Source organism: Plecotus auritus (assembly GCF_963455305.1).
Source record: "Plecotus auritus genome assembly, chromosome: 8".
NCBI classification, from domain to species: Eukaryota; Metazoa; Chordata; class Mammalia; order Chiroptera; family Vespertilionidae; genus Plecotus; species Plecotus auritus.
Window position 1 is genome coordinate 25,322,404 of NC_137782.1, and position 7,828 is coordinate 25,330,231.

General features: G+C 56.0%; 1 protein-coding gene across 1 annotated transcript in view; it reads left to right on the top strand.

Annotated features, from left to right (window-relative positions):
• Window positions 1-5,652, top strand: part of MYBL2 (MYB proto-oncogene like 2) — a 28,467-nt gene extending 22,815 nt beyond the window's left edge. Inside the window, exons 10-14 of the mRNA XM_080684813.1 lie at window positions 132-231; window positions 1,842-1,955; window positions 3,160-3,264; window positions 4,441-4,602; window positions 5,165-5,652. Of these exons, the coding sequence (XP_080540939.1) occupies window positions 132-231; window positions 1,842-1,955; window positions 3,160-3,264; window positions 4,441-4,602; window positions 5,165-5,293 (610 nt within the window). The 3' untranslated portion in view covers window positions 5,294-5,652. The remainder of the gene's footprint in view (window positions 1-131; window positions 232-1,841; window positions 1,956-3,159; window positions 3,265-4,440; window positions 4,603-5,164) is intronic.
• Window positions 5,653-7,828: the final 2,176 nt, after the last annotated feature.

Here is a 7,828-nt window from a genome sequence, read left to right on the forward strand (position 1 = left end):
CAGAGGACAAGAGCCTGTGTGCGGGTTTCCTCCCTGTTGCCAAGGCCAGAGGTCCCGGTGGAGGGGGGCTGGGAGAGCATCTGGTGACTGTCCCCAACCCTGTCACTAAACCTGCTTCCTGGCCCTGGCAGGTTTGTAACCCCAGATCAGAAGTACTCCATGGACAACACTCCCCACACACCAACCCCGTTCAAGAACGCTCTGGAGAAGTACGGACCACTAAAGCCCCTGGTATGTGACGTGGGCAGGTCTGTGCGTGTGGTCTCCTGGTTCCTCCAGCCATTTGCAGTTCACAGAGCCCTCTCTCCGGTCTCATTGGGTTCTTCCAGCAGCCCTGGGAAGTTGCAGCTATCCTAATTTTACAAATGGGGAAACTGAGGCTGGGTTACTCATCAGTTCCTTAGACCTTCCCTGAGCACCTACGACGTGCCAGGCCAGCACTGGCTGGTGTTGGAGACACGGCTTCACAGCATCCTGGTGAGGCTCAGAGTGTGGATGGTGGAGGAGGACACTGAACACATGAATTCACAAATAACTAAATACTTCGAGCACATTGTACGTGCTGGAAGAAAACGGGAAGGTGCTGGAACAGAGGAGGACTTGCTCAGATGTTAGGACTAATTTGGGGATGTGGCAAATTATTCCTCTAGCCCAGTGGTCGGCAAACCACGACTCGCGAGCCACACGCAGCTCTTTGGCCCCTTGAGTGTTTAACACCACTTCTTCAAAATAGACTCGCCCAGGCCGAAAACCGACTTCTGTGCATGGGCCAGGAAGTTTCAATCTATGTGCGCGTCTGCACGTGGTATTTTGTGGAAGGGCCACACTCAAGGGGCCAAAGAGCCGCATGTAGCTCGCGAGCCACGGTTTGCCGACCACTACTCTAGCCGAAGCCTTTTGCTTAACTGCTGGTTCTTTACAAACCTGGGAAAGCCCTCCTGGGTGGGCTGGAGATGGCCAGTAAGGACACACCACCAGCTCCCCCTGCCCCTCCCAGTCATCACATGGCCATGCTTTTCCAGTGACAAGACAGCTGGCACCTGGGGCTCTGAGACAGGCAGTGTTTCAGTTGGAGGTGAGAGAAGGCTGGTCGCAGAGAAGCCCTGGGCCTGTGAGCAGTCTGCAGCGGCCCCCCTGGCTTCCTCTCCCCTCACTGTGTGGGGTTCTCGTGAAGGCCTGGCAGTGGGCCTGTGGTGTCCCGTCCTGTGGTGCAGCTGATTGGAGTTAAACGGGCCCAGGCCAGGTACAGTGAGCTCTGCCCTCACCTGTCTGAGGGGGGTTGGCTCCTGTATCTGCGTGCTCTCCACACGGGCTTGGGAGGGTCAATCTCCCAATCTGACCTGGGCAATAGGAGGACAGTGCAGGGCCTCAGGGTGACTTCTGAGGTGGTGTCAGTGCACCTCCCCTTCCTCTGCTAGGGGGCGCTCGCCTTTCTCTGGTCTCTGCTGCCTGAGGCCCGAGAGGTCGCCTGGAGCCCCCAGGCTTGAGAAAGGGGAGTGGGACCAAGCGTCTGCATTAGTGAGGAACAACGTGGTGAGGGAGTTTGGGCTTTGAGCATGTCCAGGTTCTGATTCCACGGCTGTGTGACCCTGGGCCAGGCTTGCTCACTGAGCCTCCATTCTACCCTGTGGGAGACGACAGCTGTTTGAGGGCTGCTGTGGTGACTTGGCCGGGGCGTTGGGGTCAGTGTCTGCTTGTCCAGAGCAGGACAGTGAATGGTGTGTGCATGAGGCCAGTGCCCCAGCACTGGACCTCCTTCCTGCATGGCCCGGGACAGCCGGAGCGTGGCTCTGCCCCGTATCTGGCAGCGTGGGAGCCTCACGTGGCCCTCTCTGCCCCAGCCCCAGACCCCGCACCTGGAGGAGGACTTGAAGGAGGTGCTGCGCTCCGAGGCCGGCATCGAGCTCACCATCGAGGACCAAGTGAGGCCGGAGAAGCAGAAGAGGAAGGCTGGGGTGAGTGGGTGAGGCGGCCAGGGTGGCAGGAGCCAAGGGAGATGAGAGAGGTGGCTGGGAGCACGTCTGGACAATTGGTGAAAGTGAGACGTCGGGAAGTGGAGCTGCCCCAGACCCTCGCTTCCCCGAATGGTTATCCATGAGACTAGCCAAGGGGAGGCCTTGGTGTCTGGGGCCCTCCCCTCCTCTTGGAACTGTCCCTTAGCTGCTCAGCGTTGTGTCCCTTGTGCAGTGGGCCCAGGCTGGGTGCAGGGGATAGAGCAGTGCAGACCCGGGCATGGTTGCTCCCTCTTGGAGTTCAGTGGGCAGACACACTGGTGACTCGGTGCACGTGGCAGAGAGGGACACGGGGAGTTTTCCAAGAGAAACCCTTCAGAGGGAGCTGGCCGGTGTCTGGGCCATAGCAGGGTCAGTTCAGGTGAGGTGGAGAGCTGGCAGGCACCCTGGAAGCAGAGGCCGGGGCAGACGCTCTCCCAGGCCAGCCTCTCCCCCGCTGCCCTTCCTGTGGTTTCCTGATAGTGGGAGTTCATTGTGCTCCTTTCCCCCGGAGGCTCTCCTCTGAGGAGAGGCAGGAAGATGGGAATGGGTCAGGGTGGCAGGTGGAGGTTATGGGGAGCGAGTGGAGGAAGGTGGGCAGGCGGCTGGGGGGACCCCCTGGCTGGGGCCACGGGGTATTGTAGGTAGATGTAGGTAGAGAGAACTTGACCCCAGGCCTTCCTGGGCCTCTCCTCCGTGTTGGATGGTGGTTCTGAGCCAGGACTGCACCTGTTTGGGGCACACTGCTGGGTTGGGGTCCTGTTAGTCCCAGGGCCTCGCCCTAGTATTAGAGCCTCCCCCCCCCCCCCTGCCCCCGACTTGAGGATGGGAGGTGCAGGGGTTTGATAGAGGGCCAACAGTGGGGTTTATGTCTCCATGTTACTGCCCATGGGTGATGGTTTTAGTGGGACTTGGATTATTTTTTGGGCCTGTTTTGGGAAGGGGGTGTTAGAGACGGGGAGTCTGCTGGGACCATTCAGGGGTGAAGAGTGAATGTCTGGGTGGTGGTTGGTGTTTGTGTCCTGGCTCCCATTGTAGCATCCGGCAGGAAAGTCTACCCTGGGTGTGGAGTCTTCAGTGGGGCCACTGTTGTGTCCCCCTGAGCCCCTCCAGCACATCCTCTCCAGCCCAGCCCTGACTGCCTCCTCCCCTCCCCCCCTCCCCCCAGCTGCGGCGGAGCCCCATCAAGAAAGTCCGCAAGTCCCTGGCTCTTGACATCGTGGATGAGGATGGGAAGCTGATGATGTCCTCACTGCCCAAGACTCTGTCCTTGGTAAGGGGCTGAGAGTCGCTGTCCCCACCGGGGAGCTGCGGAGGCTCTTCTGCCCCCGGAGGATGGGCTCTCCCTGCAGGCCTTTGCCTCTGGGGCCCTGAAGCGGTGGGCGGACCCTGGAGGTGGAGTGGTCTGGTGGTTCTTGGAAGTGCCTTCCGTGTGCTGCTCAGCAGAAAGTTTTATTTACAAGTTTGCTAGAATACTTGTGAAAACCATGGGTCTGGGTCCCCAGCACCTTCACTGGGCTCTTACTCATGGGGGTGACCCTGGAGAGTCAAGGACAGGCCTTAAGTACAGCCAGGTGGTGGGTGCTCAGTCCCGGGCTGGGTGCTCTCCAGTTCCCAGGCCGACCTTGGGAAGGGGGCTGCTGCCTACACACAGACGAGGTCCTCAGAAACCATGCCACAATGTTGATCTCTTGAAGCCGGGAAAGGGGCGAGCTGTCTTCCCCGAGCGCCCAGTGGGAGGCAGTGAGGGGCATGGGGGTCGCGATGGAATGGATTTCCTGAGTGGATCTTGCAGATATCCACAGTCCTTGCAGAGAAACCTCTGTTTGGACTTGGTCCCTCTAGCCAGACCTGCAGCTGGCATCATGTAGGGCACATAAAGTAATTACCAGAAAGAAAAAACCGTTTGGCAAGTGGTTAAGAGCACAGGATTTGGAGCGGTGCACCTGGGTTGAGTCCCGACCCAGCACTGGCTCTCAGATCTCTCAAGGCCCCGCGCCTCAGGCCCTGCCTGTGACAAGGGCCCCGAGCCCATCAGACTGTTAGGAGGGTAAAGGCCACGCTGAGTGGGAGATTGGACAGACCTGGGTGCTTTGTGCAGCTCCTCGTGGGTGCTGGTAGACTCGGCATCGCTCTGACTGGCTGGGGACCCGGGAGAGACCAGAGCACCCTCGTCTCTACCTGATGCTGGCAGGGAGGAGCCAGCTTCCTGGAAAAGGACCCAACATTATTGAGCATGTGCTGGGTGCTGGTCTCTGAAACAGGCACTTTCCAAATATTGTCTTAATCTTTATGTGATCTCCCCACATGGAAGTGAAAACTGGGCTTCGAGGCTAAAGTCGTGCCTCAGGTCGCCACAGCCAGGAGGATGTGTGCTGGGGGATGTGACCATGGGTATTTTTTGAACATGTGGCAAAATAGTGAGTCTTTCACTTGATTTTGATTTCAGCCAACACATGTGCCGTCCGGCTCCTCCAGCCTTATCCTGCCAGGGATCAGAGGAGACAACAGCCTGCTCAACCAGGGCTTCCTGCAGGCCAAGCCCGAGAAGCTGGCGACGGCCCAGAAACCCAGAAGCCACCTCCCAGCCCCTGCCCCTGCCCCTGCTCCTGTGAGTGCCATTCGCCTGTGTGGCACCACCCTTGGGGGCTTGCTCTGCTGCCCTCTCACCGCAGGGCCTTTGCACAGGCTGTTGCTTCTGCCTGGATTCCTGATCAACTTAGGTTTCAGCTGTCAGTCCCGATGCCACTCCCTCAGAGAACCCTCATGCCAGCAACCCCCGCCATACAAGTCCCTTTTTCACGGCAGGGGTCTCACTCGTCTCTGGATTTAGTTGCTTAGCACCTGGCTGTCCCTGAGGGTGGGGGCTACCCTGGTTGCTCCCGTGTGTACACATCTGCACGTGTGAATCCTTCCTCCCCACCTGCATGGCTGTAGGTTTTTCTCACATGGAAGCTGGTACCACAGAGGGGCGTGGTCATGTCTTGTGGTCCAGCCTCCATGCCCAGAGGCAGCAGTGACTTCCCCAGGAAGTTGGGGAAGAGCACAAGGAGATTGGCTTCCAGAGGTTGAGTCATAGAAACGGCCCCCACCCCTCCCAGGCTCGCTTCCACCAGGGTTCCCTGGGAGTGCGCTGCCCCTGCCTGCATTGTAACCTTCATGCCTCCTCCCAGATGACCAGTGCCTGGAAGATGGTGGCCTGCGGAGGGACCAGGGACCAGCTCTTCATGCAGGAGAAAGCCCGGCAGATCCTGGGCCGCTTGAAGCCCAGCCACACATCTCGGACCCTCATCTTGTCCTGAAGGGCTTGGCAGTCACGAGCCCACTCTCATGTTTACAGGGGGCTGGGGGACAGGCTGGTCTGTGAATTTGAGAACCACACTCAGGTGACCACCTGCAGGGAGCCTTCTGCTGCCAGCCCCTCCCCAGATCTCTCAGGTGGAGACGCAGGGCCGCCATTGTCCTGTCTGCATGCAGCTGTGCCTGCAGCAGTATCTGGTGCTAACAGAACAAATCCTCTTCCCAGGACCACAGGGAGCCCCACGCACTGGTTAGGCCTGGCCTCATCTCAGACCCCTGCTTAGGACCAGGCATAGCCTGTGTGTTTCTTCTCACCTGTTGGTGTGTGTTCTTGAAAGAATAAAATTGCCTTTTTCCTTGCAATGATGGTGCTACTCTTTCACCACCTTGTGGTCGTTGGTGTGTTTGCAGCAGTAGGTAAAGTGGGCCATAGCTACTTCTTGAAGGCCTTGGAAGGTCCTTTTATCTGATTTTAAGGCTCCCTCTTCAGCATCCTCATTAAGCAGTTGTCTGACCTTTGAACAGATGGGAGGAGTGACTTTTTGACTCAGCAGCCAGCTCCATTGCTGGAATAAGTGGGATGAAAGATTCTGGGTGCAGGGGTTAGAGCAGTGCAGAGCCATTGTGACTATGCCTGTGTCTTAATTGTTCCCCAGGACACCTGGCAGCTCTCCATGGCTCTCCTGGCAGCTGTGGATACAGCTCTGCCTTTGGGTCACACAGATGTGAATCCGGCTTGGTCACCTCTAGTTGTGTCTCCTGCTGTGAGCCTGGGAGTCCTCGGCTGTGAAATGGGGAGAATCCTTAACCTTTCAGAGCTGTTGAAGGGATTGGCGAGAACATACTTGGGGCTCCGCAAATATGGACTCTTTGGATGTTATCACAAAAGTTTTCTCATTCCTTTCTTATGCACAATAAGCCCTGCCAAGGATTAGTGTCCGTGCTTGCAATGAGTGCTCTGGGCAGAAATTAAGTGACCAAGTGAGGACTGGAACCCAGTCCTGGACGTGAAGGCTGCACGGGGATCATGTGTTCGATAGTTTCCAGCCAGGGAAGCAGTGCGGTGCAGTAGAATAAGCTTAGGTGTAGGGTCAGTTGGTAAAGGCTTTCCATGAAAGTGCAGCACATCCCAAGTGAACAACAGCTGGATGAATTCCCACAAAGGACACATGTTACCAGAACCCAGACCAAGAAATAGAACATGACCAGCCGCCCCCCCACCCCCCAGAGGGCCCCTCTACACCCTGTCCAGGTTAGCCACCATCCTAACTTCCAACACCACAGGTTTGTTTTGCCTGTTTGTGTTTTAAATTTGTATTTGTATGAGAAACACTGATTTGTTTCTACTTATTGGTGCATTCATGGGCTGATTCTTGTGTGTTCCCTGACCCAGGATTGATCCCGTAACCTTGGTATGTGCTCTGACTGGGAATCGAACCCTCAACCTTTTGGTGTGCTGGTTGGTGATCCAACTATAACTGAGCCACCTGCCAGAGCAAGGGACGCTTCATATCTGAATATTGGCCATAAAAAGACTTGCCCCTTAGTGTTGTGGCCAGAACATCTGAAAATACTATCTGCAAGGGACCTGGCCCCAGTGTAGCTCCCCTCTCCTCCCTCTGCCATGCCCGAGTCCCGCTGTCCTAGGACACGGCTTTCTGCTAGGCTCCCCTCTGCCAGGAATCCTGCGTAAACTTGGAAAGCTTGCCTGCTGCCCACGGCTGGTGGGGCTGCCTTCACCCAGTCCATTTGCCAGCTCTCCTTTGTCATTCAATCACTGGCACCCAGCCCAGCACTCGCTTGCTGTGGTCACTGTCACTGTTAACAAGTGTTTTTATGATGGTCCCTGTACGAGTGTGTCCACTAGCAAATGTTTTCTGGAGTCAGGCCCAGTAGAGGCTAGGAATGAGGACTGAGGAGGGAACAGGTGGCTGAGATCCAGCTGACATTCATTCCTCTCTTTCCTGGTCTCCCCTTCCCCCCTGCCCCTATCTCCAGGCAGTTTTTCTTGAGCCCCTGCTTTTCCTTACTCTTCCTGAAACACCTCGAATCAGGCCATGAGGGGACAGTAGGTCAAGTGGGGGAACCTGCCTCTAGGGCTCTGTCAGGACAGTGCGGACTTCCGTTATGTAGTGACAGCCTGGAGCGTTGTGTTGAGGATTCTGAGGGTACTGTCCAGGCTCAGGAAAGAGTGCTGTCATTGATTAGTTATGTCTGCTAGGAGCACAGAATGGATCGTACTGACATGTTTCACATATTCACTACTATCTCTGGCTTAAGAGTACTGGTTAGTATTGATCAGAATGGACATGTACTTGATTTAGAGAGATAAATGAATGTTTTTAAATAGGTGCTAAATCCTTTTACATTCATATGATTATTGATATAAAGGGCTTTTTCTTCATTAACTCTCCTGATTGATGTTACTGTTCCTTGTACAGGGGTGGGCAAAAGTAGGTTTATAGTTCATATGGTAAATAATAATACAAGAATAAGTTCTGTCATGTACAGACTCACAACTGTAAGTCCGTAAGTAT